The sequence below is a fragment of the Clytia hemisphaerica genome, unplaced genomic scaffold (assembly GCF_902728285.1).
Source record: "Clytia hemisphaerica strain Z4C2 unplaced genomic scaffold, Clytia hemisphaerica genome assembly, whole genome shotgun sequence".
Taxonomy (NCBI): domain Eukaryota; kingdom Metazoa; phylum Cnidaria; class Hydrozoa; order Leptothecata; family Clytiidae; genus Clytia; species Clytia hemisphaerica.
The window spans coordinates 1,635,368-1,658,891 of NW_027103528.1; the positions used below are offsets into that span (position 1 = coordinate 1,635,368).

The window sequence follows — 23,524 nt, forward strand, 5'->3', positions numbered from 1 at the left end:
GGTGAGCCAAAAAATGCACTTTTTGTGTTGGAAAAAAGCACAGGGCACTTACTCTCGGGTACCTAATAGCCGGGGGGTTGGAATAAGCGGGAGGGTTGGAAAAAATCTCAAAACTTAATAAGCGGGGGGGGGGTTGGAATAAAAATGTCCTGGGTGGATGGAAAATTTTTCAAAAGGAGGCTAATACAGCTAAATTAGGACAAAAATAGGAACTCCCAAAAACATTTTCCCAAAAATTAATTAGCGGGGGGGACGGCTATTAAGTACCCGAGAGTATGTAGCAAAGTGACGTTAGATTGCTGCTACCGCTACAATGCAACAACATCTTTTCGTCATTTTATATTTTGTACATTTGTACATATTATACTCTTTTTAACCAATAAGCTTGCTGATATTTTTTGGATCGCATAGCATTAGAAAGGATTATATCGTAAAGCGGGTTATAAACTACTCCCAGTCTTATACGTTTTGAAATAACATTATATCAAAGCCTCTTTTTTTGGTTTATTCGCTCGTATCCCCTATTGACAGGGTCAACTTTGTCTGTTGAATTGCTTTAAATGAGTAACGTGTTTTTTTATCAGAACGTATTAGTTTTGACTGAGGGTGGATATATTTATTTTTGACATTTTGAGCATCAAATTGTTCTTGAAATAAATTCACTTAAATCACAGAATTACCTTGGTTTATAAAAATGGGTCCTCACGTCGATCAAATTGCTCTAATTTAACCCTTTAAGTACCAATGTCAGGTATTCGAACATAATACCCAGTTTGAGCTAGAAATCGTCATTCTTGGTCTAACTCGTAGGAATTAGATTGGGCTTCATGGGGCCCCCTTCATGGTCAAGCAAAATAAAGATGCAAAGATTTGACAAAATGTTTTGGAGATTTTGACCGTTTTTGGCCATTTTTGGTCAACGAGTGATCCAAGAACCTTCAAATTAGGCCCTGCTTTACTCCATTCTGTCCTCTAGCGAATTAATTTAAAGTTTTACTACCGGGCACCTTTCCGTCATTCATTTATGTCCTACTTTAATTCCCCTAAGGGACCGTGGCACTTAAAGAGTTAAAGTTGGAAAGTTACTGCAATTACAAACGTTTCTTTTGAATTTAGATCATTTTGAGCAAATTTGGCTTTTTAATTATCAGGCCCGCCATGTTCGTACAATGTTCTTTTTTTCTCCATATTTCAGCCTAAATGTTTTACATAAACTTTAAAGCTTATAAATAGTAAACGTGTGGTTCGTGAAATTGACCTTATTGTGGGTCTGGACTATTCCTATTTATTTTTGGCACTTTGAATAAAAGAGCCTCGGGGCTTAAACCTTATTTTATTCTAATCCATTCACTACTCGTGCTTAAAGGAACAAAAAAGGTGTTCGGTTTTAATTTTAATACATACCATTTTTTACAAATAAATTTACATTGATTTCCTATGATAAATTAACAAAAAATTATTTTCAAAATCACAATATGCTTTACAAGATTCTACAATCATATTCGTAATATCTTAGAAAAAAGAGAAATTCCCACGAATTTTCAAAACTACAAACGATTTGGAAGTGCTCTAAGTTTGGATGAAGGGTAGAGTTTTAACTTTGAGTTTTAACGCTAGACTTAAGACTTACCACTTAGGGTCCGAGGATCTAAAAGTGGTCCAATAAGGCTCAGAATATCGCCTGGAAGTCTATAAACCCGTGCCAAATCGAAATATCCGATTAAATTTAAGAAATGGCCAAAAATTGACTTTCTCGCCCCGAACTCCGAATTTCGAAAAACGAGGAAATAAGCTAAATTCTCAATTGATTTTGACCATGATTGTACCTTTAGTTTTAATTCATTATTTGGCAGAAAATTCTCACGAAGGCTTACTTGTTCTAAAAACATGTAGACATGGACAAGATTATTTCAAAATTATGTTAACTTTTGTAAATCTTAAGTCTGCCTTAAGGTCGAGTAAAGTACATTGATGTTAAGTGACTCTTCTAAATTTTGCCTCCCCTAGACGAGGCCCCCAGTGGTAACTCTGATCACGATATCATGCAATTTTTGGTCTTCAATCACGAACACGAAAATCAACAAAAACAAACGGCTCAAAAATCTTTCAAATCACGATCACGGTTTGACCTCTCATTATCACGCAAACACAAAAAAAATATTTCAAAATCACGTAATCACACAAAAAAGTCCCTATCACGTCATCACGAAAATCGCTTAGGGGCCTCCTAGACTATTGTCCGCACAAATATTCTCGGACGACCTAATTAAATAATTCCTAGAAATGAATAATCTTATAGAAAATGGAAATATTTACAAGAAAAAAACAAATTTTGTACAAAACGAATCGGTTTTACCTTACATCTACCAGGGAAAGATTCCGCCGTTGTAAACCGATCAAGTTCAAGTTAAGTTTTAAGACTTCTTAAATTATCATATTTTGTAATCATAACTCCAGTATCGTTCATTCATTACTTTATTAGTACCAGTATACTCACGACGTCCAACTTACATCTATATAACATTCAACGATGTATGTAATAGACATTGTATACCAGTTTGATGTAAAACCTTTTAACCAAAGGCGCCTTCATCCTTGGTGATTCACTCCTAAGTAACTTGCCTGATTATAACCACTCCCGATATTGTTGTTCAAATTTTGGCGTCAAACCTTATTAATCCTTAGAATAGGTTTGAATATATTTTTTTTCGTTTACTCTCGTGCACCAACTTTTCCGGCTGCTTTAGATTTGTAGACCTTGATAGCAGCCACTATCCAAACGATGAAGCCAATGAATGCAAAGACAGCTGCAACGATTGCTAGAGTCCATCCAGCTCCTGTGGTGAAGCAGCTGTCCACATCTTTGGGGTAGATACTGGTGTAAGCGACTGCAGAACCCAGAGCGAACACGACTAAAATAAGTGAAGAGAGAATAAAAATATTTAAAAGAGGATTTTGCTAGGATGCGTCAAATTTGCAATCGACTTTTGTATTAATGACATTAATGAGTGTTGTACATTGATAGATAACGGCTTGAGTTTACAAAGCTACTTTATTTTGCAATTTTCCATTATGAATGCAATAGCTTTGGTTGTCTGATTTGTCAGTTGTCTAAAAACTTGAGAAAAACCATCAAGTATACTGTTGAATACATTTGTGTATCGATGCCTAAAATGTTACTGTTGGGTACATGTTTTTGATAAGCAAGTGTGTACCACTGTAGCAAGCTCCCATATTATACTTTTAAACAATAGAGTTATTGTTTAGGTACCAAAAACTGAGCCTCCGGGGGGGGGGCAGTTAGGAAAATTGACCGACCGGTATGTGCGGCGGTTAAGGGTGTGTTTTTCAAAATAGCAGAAATGCACTGTAAGGGTGGAAATTTCAGCAAATCTAGCAAAATTTTGCCCGAAACTTTTGATTTTTTTGCTCTAAAAAAGTTTAAAATTTGAAAAAATGCACTGTAAGGGTATGAATTTCACCGATTCTTTTCTGCACTGTAAGAGTGCGATTCTAAAAGCCAATTTTTTCGCCGCACATACCGTCAGTTGGTAAACCCACCGCCCCCCCCCACCTGGGCTGAGCCTATGTATGCTTATAAATGTTATGCTGATAGAAAAACATGTATATGAATTGTCAAATGTCAAAAGATAAATCACTCACAAACTCCAAGTTGACAAAGGGAAGACAAGACGGTTGGGTACATGCTGCTTGAAACACAGAAAGTATTCAATGCAAAAATGGAACCCAATCCTCCAAGAGCGATAGCCAAGATGACGAAAAATCGAGTGACTTCCATTAGTTCTTGTGTCGGACACAACCAACAGATTGTTTGTTCGGACGCACCACCGGTGCAAGCGGCTCCTCCATTCTTTTTGGTCGGGTTGTCACATGGTCGAGATCGCGTTCGTAAACCGTACGAATTGCCTTTGTTGTTTGTGCAAGTACTCCATGCGCCCCATGCACCATGACCGCCATTAACTAAGGATGAAATGGATGAATTTTAGTATTTTCTCCACACATAAAACTACGTTGCCATTTTATTGTGGAAATCTTTATGGACTATATTAGTAGCATTTAGCTAAGGATACATCTAAGGTTATCGAATATTACTTAAGTGTTTAATAAATGGGGGGATGGAAATATCCTAAAATTGTAATAAACGAGGGGGGGGGCTGAAATTTTACCTCTTAATACCCCCAAAATAGGGTAATTATGGAGGGGTACTAATAAGGTCCGGGTGAGAGTTGAAAAATATAAAATCTAGAAATTAACAAGCGCAGGGGGAGAGGGCGTTTACTGGGCTTCCTCAGCCCCGACAGTAACAAGAAGGCTTTTGAGTGAAATGGATTCTTGGCATACTAGCTAATTTGATAAATTGTAAAAGTGTGTTTGGTGTAAATATTTGCATCTTAATACTTACTTTTACAACCAGCGTGTTTTCCGTTTATGCCATTGTCATATGCCACACATGATTTACCATTCGGGTCGTACAGGGTACCAGATGGGCACGTGGTAGATGATGTTTGAATTTGATTGGTGCATTCCTTGTATCCAAAACAATCGGTATTGAGCCAGTGTTTACCGTCTGATAATCCGAAACAACGATCGTCTTTGCAAGTGAACGCGCGGCTCGCATGGTCGGTTCCTGGTTAATGAATTTTGTAAGAAAATACAGTACTCTCGTATATCTAGAGTGTTTGCGTCTAGAAAATTCGATGAGTATAATTGGGCCATTCCCAAAGTCTCACACCTTTTAATGAAATTAAAATTTGAGAATCAGTTATTTTTTCAAGAAACTAGATTCTTGTAGCCAAAAACACTGGTAAAATAAGGTTTAAAGATATGCTTCATAGGCATTAAATACTTGCGAACCAGACAAAAAAATGCATGAGTTTAATTTAGCGAGTTTTAGGGGTCATTAAATGGTGAGACGCCTTTTGCAAAGAGCGATAGTTAAACAATAGACATTTTTGCTAAACCCCTACATTACGTACATACTATATTGATTGCCCCTTAACTGTATGATACACGCTTTTTTATTTTATAAGAATATGATAAGAATATCACCATCATGAAATTTAGCAAATGAACCTAAGAATGCCATTTTTAATGCATTTCAACCTGTAGATTGCCAATTTCGATCTTAACCTAAGAATACCGTAAGAATATTTTTGGATGATTTTCGCCAAAAAGTTAAGAATATCCATGATGAAATAAAAAAACACAATTCTTATGAAAAAAGCGTGTATTTGAAACATCCCAGCTGGTACACAAAACATTCTTTTAACGTCAATCTAATGTTCACAACGTCCATCTAACGTCAGATGAACGTTTAAACAACTGGGATAAGATATAAATTCATACCGGTATAAGGGAATGTTCCTTTGCAAACTCCATCAGACAGATCATAATATTCATTTGTACCACACGTGCCTTCTGTGTAAAAACCATTCTTGCATTCATACCACGTTTGACAATTTCGAAGTCCCGGGTTTTGTGTTGTCGATTGGTGAGCTGGATAAATTGAAATGGGAAGAATGAATCATCAAGTATACCTACTGTATGGAATGATAGATTTGGCAAATTTAAATATTGACATGGTGCTTACTTGAAATTTACAGTTACAGTAATCTCTCACTTATTCGAACTTCTGTCATTCGAATCTTTCTATAATTCGAACTTATTCCCAGTCCCCGTCAAAGAGAAACCCTTTTAATTTACTTTCTAAAATTTGAATCTCTCTGTAATTCGAACAAACAAGATTTTATTTTTGCTCGAGTTCGAGTTTGAGAGAGTCAACTGTCAACTCTCAGCCTACTATGATTCTTACCTTTGTGATTAGGGTTGGCATCGCATCTTGGATCTTTACATGTGGTCGATCCTGAGGGTGTGGTAGTGGAGCACGTCCCCGTTGAGACAAGAAATACTCGACCAGCTGTACACGTTCCACTCTTTGTGTTATCTTTAGCACCGTTGTTTTCACAATTAATGTAGTTTTTACACGTGGTACCATCTGTCACATGATAACCGTTTGATTTCCCACTACAATCAGCATCTATACCATAAAAATGAAACAGTTTTGATTTTCAGCAATTATCTACGTTTCAAGGTTACAGGCAAGATGCCCGGGGGGACACTTACTGGCAAAATTGGGTACGAGACGTGTCGCTGGTCAGGTTCCCTTTTATTAAACTCTGAAGGTATCTGTCAGGTTCTCAAACCTTACTAGTTGTCAAGATGTTTATCTGACAGGGTCGACATTTGGTTATTTTGGACCCATTACAGGGTGGAAATTAGAAAATTAATTTTCGCAGTTTTGCCCTATTTTGGACATCCTCTTTCATTTCTCCAGGGATTTTTAAAGTTTTGATGGACAGTCTCGAAATTTAAAAATTCGCGGTTTTGCCCGCGTTTTGCCGAAAAAAACCTCGAAGAAAGCAAAAATTAGTTTCCTTAAGTTACTTACGATCGCATCCAGATTGGTGTGTTGTGGTGCAGGTAACAGTCGGTGTCAATTGGTATTGTTGGCCAGCTGGACATTGTGCGAGCGTCGTGCGAACGTTAGAAGCACACGTGTACGCATTGTTACAGGCTGTATTGATTGTCCCACCGGTTTTTGCGTAGTAAGTCCCATCGGATGGACAATCAGCATCTAAAGATATTGACATATTGCAATGAACTGTTTCAATAAAATTCTAAAGAGGGGGTGGACAAACCTTTTCAATTCAAAAAAAAATTCTTGGAAATGTGTGAATACCCCCTGGAAAATGGCAAAATTTGCAATGAAACCCTTGAAAAAATATTTTCATATGTTAAGTGAGGGTGGACGAACTAAAACCAATCTCTTACCCCCTGGAAATTTTAGAATAACTATTTTAACACGCTGGAAAAAACAAAAAACATTCCATTACTAGACCCCCTGGAAACTCGTCTTCTACTGGAAATGTTCGTCCACCCCCAGTATGGATATTAAATGGAATACACCTTTCCCAAGTTTATCGATTTTTTTCGACCTCTCCAGTTTGAAACCAGAACTTGATACTTTTGAAGCTTTTGGTGATACAAAGTCATTCTGAAAATTTGAGATCAAAAGCTTTTTCCGTTTCTTTTTTATGGCTGTTTTAATTCCTTTGTTTTTACAGTCAAACCTCTCTTAAAAGATATTTTATCCTACCGGGCCTCGTTTTTATGTCGTTTCCATAGGATACTTTTGTTTAAAAAAAAACTTTAAAACTGAAATATCTCAAGAACCGGAAGAGCTTTTAACATAATTCTTTCTTTGTTGATTTTGTATTTCGTAGTAGAATCTTTCTAAATTAAATGCAAGTAGAGCAGGTTTTTGGAATAGTGTTTTTCAAAAAGTCGAAATAAACTCGGGAAAGGTGTTGTAAGATGATAAGAGTTTCCTGTGTTTTGTGCGGTGGAAACGGTACCTTTTTGTCTGAATTTTGATAAATGAGAATAAATATTTTATGATTTTGAAGAGCTGAAATTTGAACTCTAGGAATATCTTTCGAGCCTACGTTGTTCTTAACTTTCTGATTAGGTATTGAAATATGGTGACAAGGTTTGCAACGTAAATGACCTTGTATTGTCGCCAAGTCAAAGGAATCTCATAACCAAATACAGCGTGTTAGTAAAAACGTAAGGTGGGTTTTGAAATTGAATTTTTTTTTGTTTTATTGAATGGGGATTTACTACATAACTTTGCCAAATATAAAGCATTTGCAAACTTCAATTATTTTCTATAGATTTTTGTGTAGCTTTTTTCCCGGCCATACTGTAGATGAAAGACAATTTTCAATGAATTTATTATTGTTCTTTTGGCGCTTCATAGTCACGTGATGTTATACTTTAAAAAGGGCAGCTGTCTGAAGCTATACACAGGCTGTTAGATTATTTACGTTTACTTACGTTTACAGTTGACAGGTAGTGTAGATACCAGACCTCCACCGCTTGATACAGGGTCCTCACATGCTTTACTGCCTTCATTGTAATATTTGCCTGACGCGCATGTCTGTTCGGTAACAGTGGTTCCTGAGCACGTGTAGTAATTACTACATGTGGAGTCTTTACGGTGGAAAGAACAAGAAGCGGCGAGTGTTGAAACGATAGCAAAGTTATTTACAGGACATGTCCCAGTGGACTCTTCGACACCTTGTCGACATTTGATGTAGTTTCGGCATGTTCCTGAATCAGTGATATGGTAACCGTCTGCTTTGCCGCTACAACTTGATGCTGAAAAATAGAAAAATGTGTTTTTTAGCACAAAACGCTATGAAAGTCTGAAAGTTTCCCTCCCTAAGTTACTAATCCTTCCATATATTTCCAATCAAATTCACATGTATAATAAAATTCTTGATTACAAGTTATTTTGGCGATAATTTTCTAGTGGTTTCAGGGTAAATGATGAGTTTTCAATTTTTTGAGTAATGAACATCAACATTGATTTAGAAAATAATGAACAAAATAATTTTGCCGGGAACTTAATTTGCCTAATATCCTTTTTTAAGGTTTCTATGATATTAATGAAGGTCAAGTTTTTCTAAAATTTAGAATCTGACTTGATAATTGATCCATTAGGATGCTAAGAATAATCTTCGTAACAAAAAACAGTAATCCTACTGCGAATTTTTATGTCACACTTTTAGATATTCAACCTAATTTATCCACTCACCGACGCATCCTGACTGAGGGGCGGCAGCGCAAGTGGGTGGCGATCCAGTGGGCGTATATTGTAATGAGCCAGTACAATCAGGTAAATTCTCTCTTGTTTGACCACTGTTTTTACAGATGTAGGATTTCTTGCATTGTACGTCGTATGTGTAACCGGTGGTGTGCGTTCCACTTCGATGGGGTCCGTCCACTTTTCCCACACAATCTTCATCTGATAAAAAATGTACGAAAAAAAAGTTTCATATTTTGAATCAATTGAATGTGCAGTAAACCTTACCTTCTTGTGAGTGTATTTTGCCTGTATCAAACCAGGTTTAAAGGAATCTATAGACTGACACGATAGTCGGGTTTGAAGGATATCACGCAGGGAAACCAAGAGGAAGAGTTAGGTAATTTGTCTGTGGGATGGGCTGAAACTTAATCAGTTATTTGTCAGCACCTTTTCACCAACTTTTGCTCGTTCTACTACGCAGCTCCTATTTAAGCAAACGCCCGCCGCCCTTATGTTCCCACTCTCTGACATGATTCGATAATAAGCTAGTTTGCTAGTCTAGGGAATCGAAAAAGATAAAAACATTCCCGTAACGAAGGATAAACGTTAGAAATGGCTCGCTCTAATTCTGTCTTCAAGGGGCCAAGAATTTTCTTCGAAATACAGAAAGATTCGAATTTACGGAGAGTACTTTACACTACTTATTCTCAGCTGGGCACCAATATCTTTCGAATAACAGAAGATCGAATTGCATAGACTGAATTATTTTATAGAACAGAACTGAATCTTGATCCTTCCATATTGGCCCTTTACATAAAATAGTACTTGACTTACGTTTGCAAGAAGCAGGCGCTGTGTTATCATTGCCAGAGATGGTCATACCAATGCACATTGTACCATTAAAATATGTTCCACTAGAACATGTGCTCGTTGATAAGGTGGAATCACTGGATCCTTGACAAACGTAATATCTGTATAGTGTGATAAAGATGATCACATTTAGGCAAAGAAATTAACTCGAGGGCCTCTAATACCTCTGTGTCACAGACCGGCTGGTAGCCCAGACCCACTGAGAAGATTGACTAAAAATTCGTTCCCGGTGGGAAAATACCTTAGAATTTCATACCCACTTGGAAATTAACTTTCATTTCGTCCCCATTCAATGTTTAAAAATTGCACTTCAAAATCATTGCCACTGAATATTTTAGCCTTGTAACAAAGGAATTTCTATCTCCATTGGGATTTTAATAGGAATTGTTATCCCCACTGAGAAAAAAGTTCCACCGGGGCGGCGAGACAGGGCGTTTTGCTCTCTTTCTCATTGATTTCTCGATCGGATCAGGTCGGGTTAGCGTGAGGCATGGCCACGAACTGAATTGATATTTTCACTGTTCAGTTGGTAGCCAGGAATTGAATATGATAAAAATACAGACCGACAACTGCTCCTCCTACTTTCACTGTTCAGTTCCTGGCCAAGATTCCACCCATGATCAGTTCAGCTCGTAGCCAGAACCCCACCCAAGATCAGTTCAGTTCGTAGCCAGAACCCCACCCATGATCAGTTCATTTCGTAGCCAGAACCCCACCTATGATCAGTTCAGTTCGTAGCCAGAACCCCACCCATGATCAGTTCAGTTCGTAGCCAGAACCCCACACAGGAGCAGTTCAGGTCGTAGCCAGAAACCCACACAGGATCAGTTCAGCTCGTAGCCAGAACCCCACCCAAGATCAGTTCAGTTCGTAGCCAGAACCCCACCCATGATCAGTTCAGTTCGTAGCCAGAACTCCACCCATGATCAGTTCAGCTCGTAGCCAGAACCTCAACTGAGATCAGTTCAGCTCGTAGCCAGAACCCCACCCATGATCAGTTCAGCTCGTAGCCAGGACGCTACCCAATATCAGTTCAGCTCGTGCCAGGACGCTACCCAAGATCAGTTCAGCTCGTGCCAGATCCCCGCCCATGATCAGTTCAGTTCGTAGCCAGAACCCCAACCAAGATCAGTTCAGTTCGTAGCCAGAACCCCACCCATGATCAGTTCAGTTCGTAGCCACAACTTCACCCATGATCAGTTCAGCTCCTAACCAGGGTGCTACCCAAGATCAGTTCAGCTCGTAGCCAGTACCTCAACTGAGATCAGTTCAGCTCGTAGCCAGAACCCCACCCATGATCAGTTAAGTTCGTAGCCACAACTCCACCCATGATCAGTTCAGTTCGTGGCCACAACTCCACCCATGATCAGTTCAGCTCGTGCCAGATCCCCGCCCATGATCAGTTCAGTTCGTAGCCAGAACCCCAACCAAGATCAGTTCAGTTCGTAGCCAGAACCCCACCCATGATCAGTTCAGTTCGTAGCCACAACTTCACCCATGATCAGTTCAGCTCCTAACCAGGGTGCTACCCAAGATCATTTCAGCTCGTAGCCAGTACCTCAACTGAGATCAGTTCAGCTCGTAGCCAGAACCCCACCCATGATCAGTTCAGTTCGTAGCCACAACTTCACCCATGATCAGTTCAGCTCCTAACCAGGGTGCTACCCAAGATCAGTTCAGCTCGTAGCCAGTACCTCAACTGAGATCAGTTCAGCTCGTAGCCAGAACCCCACCCATGATCAGTTCAGTTCGTGGCCACAACTCCACCCATGATCAGTTCAGCTCGTAACCAGGGTGCTACCCAAGATCAGTTCAGTTCAGCTCGTAGCCAGAACCCCACACAGGATCAGTTCAGCTCGTAGCCAGAACCCCACCCATGATCAGTTCAGTTCGTAGCCACAACTCCACCCAAGATCATTTCAACCCCACACAGGATCAGTTCAATTCGCAGCAAGAACCCCACACAGGACCAGTTCAGTTCGTAACCAGGTCCCACCCATGATCAGTTCAGCTCGTAGCCAGAACCCACCCATGATCATTTCAGCTCGTAGCGAGTGCGCTACCCAAGATCAGTTCAGCTCGTGGCCAGAACCTACCCATGATCAGTTCAGCTCGTAGCCAGAACCTCAACTTAGATCAGTTCAGCTCGTAGCAAGAACCCTACCCAAGATCAATTAATTTTGTAGTCAGTAAGCCACCCATCATCAGTTCACTTTGTAGCCAGGACCTCACCCAAGATCAGTTCATTTCATAGCCAGAACTCTGTCTATGATCATTGCAGTTTGTGACTAGGAAAGACCCCACCCATGATCAGTTCAGTGTGTGGCAGGGTTTCAAACCATGATAATTTGCATTCGTGAACCAGAAACAAATTCTTAATTTTTGACTTCGTAATAAAAGCCAGGACCCATATCCCCTTTCCTCAGGTCGGGTTGGCGTGAGGCACGGGTACAAACTGTACTTGTGAATAAAGTCACACGTATACATTGTACCCAAAACTATTTTTATTGATCGAATTCACTAGTAATAGTTTATACCCGCTTCAAATATATTTTACACCCGTGATCAAATATACTTTGTACCCGTGATCTAGTATACTTTATACCCGTGATCAAATATACTTTATACCCATGATCTAGTATACTTTGTACCCTTGATCAAATATACTTTACACCCGTATTCATGTATACTTTACACCCCTGGTCAGGTATACATTGTACCCGTGACTGAAACAGATTTGTTTAATTTTGTATTAAATTTCTCTGATCTTCACATTCGCCGGACCCTTTAGAGCAAAGCGTGGTCCTTGTAGAATGGACTATCTGTTATGAAATAATTTTGGATTAAAGTTAACGCCAAATGAATAGTTTAGATTCAAGCAAAGGGAATGTAAATTGAGACAAGGAAAATTTTGAGAACCTGATTGCTTTTATTTTTAATAGTCTTTATAAAAATGAACGATAAAAAGATGTTCGATTGTATAATCATCATTAAACAATCTAAAGTCTGTCTCGAAATAATTTGCAGCTGGAGAAAAAAATGGCTGTAACTTTTGATAGAATTCGAATCAAGTTGCGATTTTGTGCTCGTTAAAAAGATATTCGTGAGTGGAACATTATCAAGTAAAAAAATTGAGAAAAAAAAGGAAAATGAAAATGAAAAATGAAGAAGAAAAAAATCAACTTTTTGTAGAAATGTGGTATAATTACCATTTTCACAGGAGTGACTCTTCAATCTTAGATCATCATCAATGTGAAAAAATTTTTCAAAAATTTCATTCAATCAAAAGATATGAAACAAAGTTTATTGCTGGTTGATCGACAAAAGGCTGTTTTTTTGTCGTTTTTTACCAGTTTTTACTAATTTAACGAAAGTCAAATAACTATTTGGTTGAATATTACATAAAGATTAAAGCACATATGGTTCATTTTGGTCCATCATTGTGGATAATAGATATTGACTGCAGTTATGATGTTATCAAATGGTCGATCCAGTCCATACCAATCTCTTAAAAAGAAAATATACCTATGTTAGATAAAGAAAGTGTCTTTCGCTAAAAAGAAGCCTTAGATTTACGTTCTTAGATTGTAAAAAAACATGCAAGATTATCATGAAAGTGAAAAATAACGGAAACATAAGCTCGATTCGAGTTTAGCTTTTAAGTTTTGTATAGTTATGGTAGTTATAATAAGTTATATTAAGTGCTTTCATACCTCCACATGAAAATATTGTAGTTCGATTCCTTTCATTGCTTTCAATTTAAGCTTGAAGCGATTCCAAAATGATTCAATATGCTAATGAAAGAAAAAGAAACATTATTGCATAAGTTATATTTTGTAGGAGGAGCCCCCCCCTGCGGCACCCCTTATCACGCCATCAAGCAACATTTTTTCTCTATCACGCATCACGAAAATCGCTGGAGTTTTGTCATCACGCAAAAAATAGCCCAAATCACGCATCACGCCAAAATCTTGATCACGCCGACAAAAATCTCTAATCACGCTATCACGTAAGAAAAAATCCCCAATCACGCCATCACGCAAACCGCTGGGGGCCTCTAGCAGAGCAAGAAAAGAACTAGGAAACCTTGTTAGTATTGGTAAGTTACAGAGAAATATGTCTTCGAAAACTAAAAGACCTTTCCTTTCGGAAGCAGATCGTAATATTGTACATTGAAATAATTTTACAAATAATGACCATTGAAAATATAATTGGATAAGCAAGTTATAACAGGAAAACGAAAAGAAAGTAGATATATACACCCTCTTTAGAGCTATTAGACTTACCTGCGTGTGAGCACCTGTAACAGGGTCAACAAAATGATACGTATGATTCACGGTGTTGTGCTGAATGCAGTTTGGCACAAACTGTTGTAAACGATTGTAGGCGCGCCATTCATCACTATGAATAACACTGTTAGGATTTAAAACTCGATTAATGATACCAACCAAAGTCGGACGGTTTCTCCTATTGACGATTTCCATATATCCTTTTGCTGGAGTAAATCTTGTATCTACTAGCCCAAAAACCCAAACTGGTTGTGCCCGTCTTCCTCGACCTCCCTGTAAAAAAAAGCTAAAGCTACTCACTAACCATTCTCCTAAATCAAAGAGCGATTTAAAATATGCATCACATTCTATGCCTCTTTTTAGAACATTGAGGTAGTAAATTTGAATTAGCAAATAGTAAATGAGATCATCAAGAGCTTTCTAAAATCTAGGAAACGTATTTATAGTACAGTTGAATCCCGATAAGTAGTAGCTTAACTGGGCCGAGAAAAAGGTGGTACTACTTAGCTGAGTACTACTTATCCGTGGTACTACTTATCGGGATTCAACTGTATTTATAATCCAGCTAAAATCAACATACTCTTTGAGCATGTTGGAATTGACTTTCGTCAATCTGTACAACAAAGTTTATACCACCACCACCAAGAGTAATTGGGTTTCTTTGCAGCTCCCGAGTGCATATTCCTCTTAATTTCTGAAACATTTTGATCACATGCTCTTTTAGGATACCGACTATATTTGTAGTTTTGGTCATTGATATCTTACTCGCCCACAGATAAATAACAAAGAATAGATCTGGCAGCGAAACTCTTGTCCGAACCCCCCCTTAGGATATTTATTTGAAATTTTAGACCCACCTTAAGGTGAGGACGTATGAGGTCTTGAATTTTAATAACTCCGCCAACTTTATTTATAATTACTACCATCCCATAAAACCTTCCAAGTATCGAAAGCTGAAAGAAAAATGACTCACCATCGATATCCATCACAGCATCCGTCGTTTCGTTCCAATCGCATTGGTAATTGACAACCAGGGCAAGCTTTAATAACACTGATAAGTCCTTGCCCTTGTAAGAAGTGTATCATGGACTATGAGCCCCGATAATCAGCCGGATTCTTTTCATACTGTAATATTGTCTTATTCTAAAGGCGTGATTTTTTTCGGGGATACGGTAATTTTCAGATCGGATCTTTGCTGTGATGGGTCTTCATTTTTGGCAAAGACTTTCTTCAAATCAAATAAAAGGTAAATAACGATCAACGTGCAAAAATTTGTTTAGAAGACAAGGCATTTTTCACGGTCTTTTTTTATCACTTCGCAAGAATATTCTACTTTAGAAATCTAGACATCCAAATGAGAGCCCCCCTCCCAGCGGACCTAAAATTCGCGCCATAACGCCAATTTTCTTTCAGATTTCACGCCGTCACGCTTGAAAAATTCCATTTCACGATCACGCCAATTCTTTTACCATTTCGCGCCTCCATGCCTGTAAAATTTCTTTCATTCCAGTCCTGACTACGAACTGAACTAATCATGGGTGGGGTCCTGTACGGTCTGACTTGATCTAGGTTGGGGTTCTGGCTACGAACTGAACTGATCCTGTGTGGGGTTCTGGCTACGAAATGAACTGATCATGGGTGGGGTTCTGGCTACGAACTGAACTGATCATGGGTGGGGTTCTGGCTACGAACCGAACTAATCTTGGATAGTGTTCTGGCTACGAACTGAACTGATCCTGTGTGGGGTTCTGGCTACGAACTGAACTGATCATGGGTGGGGTTCTGGCTACGAACTGAACTGATCTTAGGTGGGGTTCTGGCTACGAGCTGAACTGATCATGGGTGGAATCCTGGCCAGGAACTGAACAGTGAAAGTAGGAGGAGCAGTTCTCGGTCTGTATTTTTATCATATTCGATTCCTGGCTACCAACTGAACAGTGAAAATATCAGTTCAGTTCGTGGCCATGCCTCACGCTAACCCGACCTGATCCTCTCGATCTTTCGTCGTAGTTGCTGAGCTTAGGCAGAGCATCATAAGAAGGCAGCTCTAATGAAATTGATAATTCATTATCACCGTAAATATCCCCTTACCATTTTATGATAAATTTCTACAGCTCGAACCTCCGTAATTTAAAGCGTTTACAGCTCGAGTTATCATCATCTTTCAACCCTAGAGTTAAAAAGCTCTCTATAAGTAATAAATGAAATTCATCTTACGCTTTACATGTGCTTCCATCTGTAGATCTGATTGTGCACGATCCAGTAGCACTGTTGAACAACTGGTCACCACTACACGTTACATTTGTACCACGAACCAAACCACTGGCAGAACAAGTGTACCCACCATCACAATTTGATTTGTCCAGGAAGTATTTGCCATCAACTTTGCCATAACAATCCGGATCTACAAAGAATCATGACAGGTATTTTTATATTTACTGCTCTTAAACGTTTTTGATAAGAACATCCAACATTTTTAAAAATGTTCTTAATATTTTCTTATTTACACCATTTTGCGGGTATATTTTTCGGCTGTTTTAGAGTTCCTAGATTGTTCTGATCATTGATGCCTTTTGTTCTTTGTATAGTTTGTTCACATAAAAAGCATGTATTCTTTTTCATGATGAATTCTGTCTTGTACACTATTTTTTGTTGACATAATCAACATCAGTCTTAACGTCACGATTCGCTTGAGGCAGGGTCATTTAAAAGAGAGTGTAGATTATTATATTTTGATAATTTTGAGTGTAGATTTTGATAATTCATAAACGGAACATTCAGATATAATGGCATTCTTTAACTGTAACCTCTATTTATTACTTTGAAACTATAACTTTCTATAACTTTAATAGAATGTGTAAGTAACAATTCCAAACAAATTGAAAACTGCTACTCACGTTGGCAGCCACTGATTTGAATTTTGGTCACAAAGGTTTCTTTGCAAGTACCATCTGTTGTATCAAATTGATAATTAGAAGAGCAACTCTTTGTTTCCGACACTTGAGAGTTTGAATCGCACTTGAAAGCTGTGTTGCATTTTGCGTCGTCTGCGTACCAGTTGCCAGTAACTTTTCTTGTACACTTTGCATCCGCTGAAATTGAATAGAAAATTAAAAGATTGGAATCGTAGAAATGATAGAAATACAGTCGCGTACATAGCCAGCAAAACGTCAATGCAATGCGTCCATACGTTACCGTCCGTTTAATTTTAAAGTCTACAACTTTCATATATTTAAAATTAACCAGAAATAACGTTGGCAATTGATATCTAAGGCTACGTGCTAGCTTTTGAAAGAACGACTGCCATAGTTGGCATGGTCAAGATTTGTAGAGACTGTAGGAACTGTACAAATCGGGGAAATAAGTCGAAAGGGGAATGGTAATAATAATCGGGGAAAAAAGCCGTGAGATTAGTTTGGAAATAATTATGCTAAGCGAACGTAACGAACGTAAGGTGAACTGCAGCGTCATAGGTGACTATTTTAATAGTCTAGTAGTCTAGTAGAGACTTCTACAAGTTTTATTTTGTATATAAGTGATTAGCTCGCCTATCAATCATTGACTTAACTGTCAATCAAAGTCAAAATGTCACCATCATAAACAGTTTTGTAAGCAATATGATATCAGAGGGAGTTTGTTTTTAAAAGCGCATGCTTAAAAATCCTTATCTCACAAACCGCAAGAAACTTTTTGTCGTTAAGAACTTTCTAATTATTGCGTTCGATAGTTTGTGACACATAAGTGTAACGCTGGTAAAGTATTCTTGAAGTACAAGATGTTTGAATTGAAATGAATTTTTTGAGGTGTATTGAGCCAAAATACATCACAATGCCAAACTAAGAAAAGAGGAAGGAACCTTAAAGATTTCCAAGGTGAAACTTTGTTTTGTGAAGTATGTTCGAGCCAAAAGCTATCGCCTCGCAAATTTTTTTCGGGATGCATTGAGAGAATTTCCCTAAAAATGTCGTTCAAAATTCTCTAAAATTGTAGTTCTTGGAGAAGAAAGTTTTCGATTTTCGTGAGATTGAACAGCCTTTTTAGAGATTGAATTAGTTTTTTGTAAACCTATAAGCTATTGTTACGTTAGACCATATTGTTTGACTATCAGCTTTACTCCCTGCTTGATGCACAAAATAATTATGTATACGATGTGATTGTTATATGATTATTGATGCAATCTGGCCGTTCTCTATTTTCTCAAGAAATTATGTAAGTAAAGAATTTTTGTCAATAAATGCCTTTTTAATTACAGCACGCATGCGTAAAATCGACAAATTGTAAACCGCAAGAAGTTATTTGTCGCTCATAATCAAGTCAAGGTTATTATTAAAAGATGTTATTTTTTGTCGAGGGCTCTTGAATGGGTCGAATGTAAATTGAAATTTTTCGACGTGTATACTTGTGCGTATGCACCATAAACGAAAGACAAAAAAAGTATTCTTAAAAAAGGAAATCACAAGAAAACCTTCCTTTGGCCAGGAGAATAATTTATGGGGAATATTTGATGAACCCAGCTGACACACAACGTTGTTTCAACGTTTATTTAACTTCACAACGTCCATATAACTTTAGATGAACGTTGAAACAACGTTGTGTGCCAGCTGGGAAAGCACTATTCGATTTACACAACATTTTAAGAACTTTCTTTAGACCTTAGTCTATCAACGCCGAACTAACTCCATTTTCAAAGTTATCCAGCCTCCCAAGTTGTTCCCTTTTTAGTGACCTAGTGTAGAAGATAGTTTCGTCTTGCATAGACTAGAAAATGGTAGAAATTTAGAAAATTGCATTTAGAAACATTTAGAAATGCCAAAAGAGTCTAAGAAGAGTCTAGAAAAGAATTAAATTCGATGGATTTAAAGTTACGTGAAAATGTGAACAAAACTTACGTTGAATAGCTCGAATGAAATTTTCCTCGTATAAACTGCGCATGTCCGTTGATTTGTCCTTGTAAAACCACAATCCACTACTATAGCCCATATCCGTACATTCTGACCATGAGTTCATTACACAGGCTACAATCACAAATATGAATGTCAAGATAGCCAGTAGCAAGCCAATGATTTTGACAATTCGGAGACCGCTGTCCGCCATCTTGAAAAAACTTCTCCTCGATATCAGATCTAGAAATAGACAATTGAGAAAACAGTTCAGTTGAATTGGAAATGGAACTAGCATATCAGATACTCCATAAACTTGCCTTTATCTTTTCTTTTGAAGTCATCAATAAAGGCATACGTCCTGGAGAATACGTTTTTTTTATAATAACAAACTATATAAGAACATAAGGCTTCGATGGCCAAAATATTAAGAACAAGTTAAGAACAGTTTAAGGCTTTGCTAGCTCTAAAATTTCTTAGAAAAATGGCCAAAAATGTTCACGAAATGACGAAAATAAGAACATGTTAAGAGTATTTTTCCCGCATTTTTAGGCTTAAAACTAAAAAAGTTAAGAACATTCAAAGGCTGCAAAAATTTTGAATGTTCTTATAAAAAAACGTGTATCGTAGGTTAACCATTTTAAGAACGATTTCATTAGTAGTTTTCTTAGCTATGAGCTATCGACACTCAAAGTCTGTCTTACACGTTTTTTTTATAAGAACAAACTATATAACAACATAAGGCTTCGAGGCCCAAAAATTTAAGAACATTCTAAGAACATACTAAGGCTTTGGAGACTTAAAAACATGCAATTTCTTAAGGAGTTACATCAAAATGCTCAAAAAATGCTGAAAATAAGAACATTTAAGAACATTTTTAGGCTTAAAATCCAAAAACCTAAGAACATCCGAAGGCTTCGAAAATTTTTGACGTTCTTATAAAAAAAAAACGTGTAGTTGGGCCAGGCACTGTATCCAGTTTATAGATACAAATTGACGTTCTCTAATTCGATGTTTCTACATAATATTCAATAGACTCAACTATTCGATGAAAATCCGGTTTCCCTTGAACATCGAATTAGAGAGCGTCCACTTTATAACCAATATCAAAAACAATATCTTGATGGGTAACTAAGGAAAGAATCCATTGGGAACGATTTTATGTGTCTTTTGCTCCCGCACTTGGTAATTTTTCGTTTCACTTAGGTTGTTTAAAAATATTAGAATAATGTATGTGTGATTGATTCGCTCCTAGGGGTATCATTGTGTTCAGTTAGATTTATTCAAATGTGTCAGTATCAATCTAAAATTATGTCAAACAATTCAAATTATATCGAAAATGAACATTTTGTTAACGTCACTTGACTTCTTTTACAAAATTATATTGAGTGTTTCGCGTAATATTATCTCATATATAGGTATTACAATGGAGTCTCCATAATTCGAACACTCACGGGGAACACAAATTCGTTCCAGTTAAGGATATTTCGAGTTATGGAGTAAAGCTTATAAGGCATTGTTAACTAAGGGGACGAGAAAACTTGTTCGAGTTAAGGATATTTCGAGTTATGGAGTAAAGCTTATGAGGCATTGTTAACTGAGGGGACGATAAAACTCGTTCGAGTTAAGGAGACATTCGAGAATCCACTGTACCTATGTAAATCTAGAACTACAGAAATAATGAAATGATTTTCTAAAATTTCGAAGGATGTTAAATCAAACATAATTTAAATCACAAAGTCCTCGAACCAAAATTAATCCCATCTCTTTTCAATTTTTTGTAACTTTTTTTTCTTTCTGAAAATGGTAAAATTAGTTTTGATTAATATTAAATGAGCTTTCAATTTCTAGTTAGGACAAAGGTTAAATTATAATGACATTTGGGTCAAAATAAATTGAGAAGAGAGCGGAGAGCTGCATGAATTATTTCCCTGCTGGGACCTGCAGTGATTTCTCCATTTTGAAAACAAAAACAATTTATCGGTTACTATAACAACCAGAAATTTATACAACATTGTTATTTTTTCTTGACCACTTTTTATGAAATATTTAAATTTTTCCATGAATTTTCCCCTCTTTGAAAAAAGTTTTAAGGGATTTTATCGAAAAATGAAACTGAATGACTATCATAACTTATTAAATAATTGATAACAATTTGTACAATTTCTTTTTACGTAATAACAATCGAGAGATACAAAAAACGGAATAATTTTCAATATTTTTTAGAAATCGATGAAAAACTGGATGTAAAATACTATTTTCCATCGTATTATAAATGGATAAAAAATCCTCTCTTAGTCTTTTTGTCCTTCTAGGTTTCTAGATTTGTCAAATTTATGCAATTTTATATTGTACACATTTTTTCTTTTAAGAACAATGAGGCTCAGAATTGTCAAAAATAAGAATGATTTAAGAACAATTAAGTACGGTTAGAAAGTAGATCTCAGGATCAAAAAGCTCTAAAATGTTCCAATATATCTGAGAATATAGTCTGGCCACTTTACCCCTCTCAAATCGAAAAATCCCCTGGGTCAAAGTGGAAGTACTGAAATTGCAATTCTCGCCCCGAGCTTTAAATTCTGAAAAACATTAAAATACCCAAAATTGCCAATATATTTCGCCACTGATTTTAGAGATATACGTATGCCCTCCGATGGCTCGGAATTGACCCTTCCTAACACACGATGAAGTTAGAGTCACTTCACTGGCCAAGCAGACGACTCTACAGTTGCATTGCAAGCTGCCGATAGTAATCACATATTTATTGACACCTACAAGACGCTGTGTATAACACCCCTATGTCACAGATCCGGTGGGATCTACGTTCTACTAGGAAATCTCAGGTGAAAAAATACCTTCACGATCTCAGCCACATAGGAAAATTGACTTTGATGAAAAATTGATTGCACTCCAAATCCATCCCAATGTATTCCTTGACCTGGGAATTGCTATACCCATTGGGATTTCGATAAAAATTTTCAGCCTCGCTTTAGGAAGAAGTTCCACCGGAGCTATGAGACAGGGGTGGTTATATCCAATGAAGTATAAGCCTAAAGGGCTAGAAGTCAATCTTCTTGGTAGGATTTGAAGCCAACAAATCCTACCAAAGTTGCGCGGTCTTGAGCGACTCGCCTGGTTTTTACACAAATGACAGATTGAAAAAAATATCAATCGTAAACAAAGGAATTGCTAGATTCAATCTGTCGTCAAAAATGCGGCGCATTTTTTAAGGCTTCATTTTTTCTTGCCTGAGAAAGGTTAGAGATTGAACTCTAGCACTCTAGCCCTTCGGGCTTTAAACTCAATGGATATATCCGTTCAACGACGTGTCTTTATGAGAATAAATGACCCGTACCTTTCTTTTATTGATGTCTTTCAATTTTCTTTTATTGGTTTTCTCTGCACCACCTTGTATAGGTCGCTGTTTACTTTACTCCAATCTATCCCAACGACGAAAAACACTATGTATTCGCTTTTACACCACTTTCAACTCTCGCCGGTGTGTGTATGTCAGTATACAAAGATTTCCCAAATTGTCTCACCCGACAATCTTTTTATATGATATATTCATTTAATATTGTTTATGTATACCGTCTCTAGGCAACGAAAATCATCTTTGTGAACCCGGGGCGTTTTTTTTCTGTATATTTTCTTTCAGGATTTCGTATCCATAAACTTTACGCGCTTTTTTATAAGAACATCCAAAATTTTTGAACTCTTCTTAAAATATTCCTAACTTTTTGATGTTCTTTAAGATGTTCTTAATTTCACCATTTTATGAGCATCTTTTTAGGGAATTGGGTGTTTTAGGGTCGGTAAAGCCTTAAAGTGTTCCTAAATTGTTCTTAATATAGTTATCGAAGCCATAATGTCATAAAGTTTGTTCTTATAAATAAACGTGTGTTCTGTATCATAGTGAGCGACTGTTTTGTAGGATTATGAAGTGGAACGAAAGGAGTAATCTGGAAATCTATTGGGTCGTGTAGTTTAGATCCAATTAGTTTGAAAAAGTTTCCTTGTCTTTTACAACATTGAAAAGTTTTGAGAGTTATTTTAGATAAATTTTCTATTTAAGAATATTTTTTTCATAAGAAATAAAAAGTTACAAAATTTTCTTGATGCTTGTTCTGTTTTTATAATTTTGTCGAATAAAGAAATTATTTGGCTTTATCAAAGTAAATGCAGAATTTCTTTGAAGAATATATTAACCAACAAAGTAGATTAGGTCAAGGTACTTTCTTATAATCTTATATACTTTCTTATGTTCTTATAAGAAAAATTATTTTCAAACTTAGCATGGTCCCAGGATACAGCATAATAAATGTTGGAAAATTAATGTAAAAAAAATGTTCCAATCTCATAAATTATTACGTGCAGGCTATTCTTAACATTCATGACATAAATAGTCTTTTATACGGAAACACCCGAGATCGAACGGAGTTTATCCTCTCAACAATAAAATTTAATATGAGTTTTATTTCAAAAAAAAAAGAATTCCAATTCACCTTATCACAATTCATTTTCTGAATTGCTACTAGATGATATTACAAATACACCTTGTCCGATAATATAGATAGATACAGTTGACTCTCCATAATTCGAACTCAAACGGGGAATGTTATTTGTTCGAATTACAGAGATATTCGAATTATAGAAAGTATTTGAAGAGGGGATTGGAAACAAGTTTAAATTATACCGGGTGTCCCAGAACAAAGTTCCGTTCTTTGAAGTGAATTTTCTCCAGTTCTATGAATTTCTAAACAATCAATTCTTTTGCATTGGAAAGAAGAAGGATAAAATTAAATTTTGAGGGG

General features: G+C 36.9%; 2 protein-coding genes and 1 long non-coding RNA gene across 3 annotated transcripts in view; 1 reads left to right on the forward strand and 2 right to left on the reverse strand.

Annotated features, from left to right (window-relative positions):
• Window positions 1-1,385: 1,385 nt before the first annotated feature.
• LOC136799496 (uncharacterized) lies at window positions 1,386-22,245 on the reverse strand. Its single transcript, XM_067056211.1, has 13 exons — window positions 22,066-22,245; window positions 18,720-18,953; window positions 16,728-16,922; window positions 16,048-16,234; window positions 9,506-9,642; window positions 8,681-8,890; window positions 7,918-8,241; window positions 6,470-6,655; window positions 5,834-6,058; window positions 5,368-5,517; window positions 4,424-4,648; window positions 3,664-3,981; window positions 1,386-2,912 (listed from the first exon to the last, which is right to left on the reverse strand). The coding sequence occupies exons 2-13, from the start codon at window positions 18,922-18,924 to the stop codon at window positions 2,713-2,715; spliced, it is 2,562 nt and encodes an 853-aa protein (XP_066912312.1). The 5' UTR covers window positions 18,925-18,953; window positions 22,066-22,245; the 3' UTR covers window positions 1,386-2,712.
• LOC136799497 (uncharacterized) lies at window positions 12,436-15,909 on the reverse strand. Its single transcript, XM_067056212.1, has 4 exons — window positions 14,411-15,909; window positions 13,828-14,103; window positions 13,255-13,335; window positions 12,436-13,048 (listed from the first exon to the last, which is right to left on the reverse strand). Exons 1-4 carry the CDS (start codon window positions 14,582-14,584, stop codon window positions 13,019-13,021), a joined length of 561 nt encoding a protein of 186 aa, XP_066912313.1. The 5' UTR covers window positions 14,585-15,909; the 3' UTR covers window positions 12,436-13,018.
• The window catches only part of LOC136799498 (uncharacterized), a 52,807-nt gene continuing 45,452 nt past the window's right edge, over window positions 16,170-23,524 (forward strand). The window contains exon 1 of the long non-coding RNA XR_010845530.1: window positions 16,170-16,253. This is a non-coding gene — a long non-coding RNA (uncharacterized lncRNA). The remainder of the gene's footprint in view (window positions 16,254-23,524) is intronic.

What these genes read in the sequence shown, in the direction of transcription:
- LOC136799497 (XM_067056212.1), bottom strand. Translation starts at nt 14,584, where the DNA reads ATGACCAAAACTACAAATATAGTCGGTATCCTAAAAGAGCATGTGATC. An exon ending in AATTCCAACATGCTCAAAGA is followed by an intron (nt 14,104 to 14,410) that starts GTATGTTGATTT and finishes TTTTTTTTACAG; the next exon opens with GGAGGTCGAGGAAGACGGGC. An exon ending in TTACAGGTGCTCACACGCAG is followed by an intron (nt 13,336 to 13,827) that starts GTAAGTCTAATA and finishes TTCTTTCATTAG; the next exon opens with CATATTGAATCATTTTGGAA.
- LOC136799496 (XM_067056211.1), bottom strand. Translation starts at nt 18,924, where the DNA reads ATGGCGGACAGCGGTCTCCGAATTGTCAAAATCATTGGCTTGCTACTG. An exon ending in AGCGCCTGCTTCTTGCAAAC is followed by an intron (nt 8,891 to 9,505) that starts GTAAGTCAAGTA and finishes ATTTTTTATCAG; the next exon opens with ATGAAGATTGTGTGGGAAAA. An exon ending in CCTTTGTCAACTTGGAGTTT is followed by an intron (nt 2,913 to 3,663) that starts GTGAGTGATTTA and finishes CACTTATTTTAG; the next exon opens with TCGTGTTCGCTCTGGGTTCT.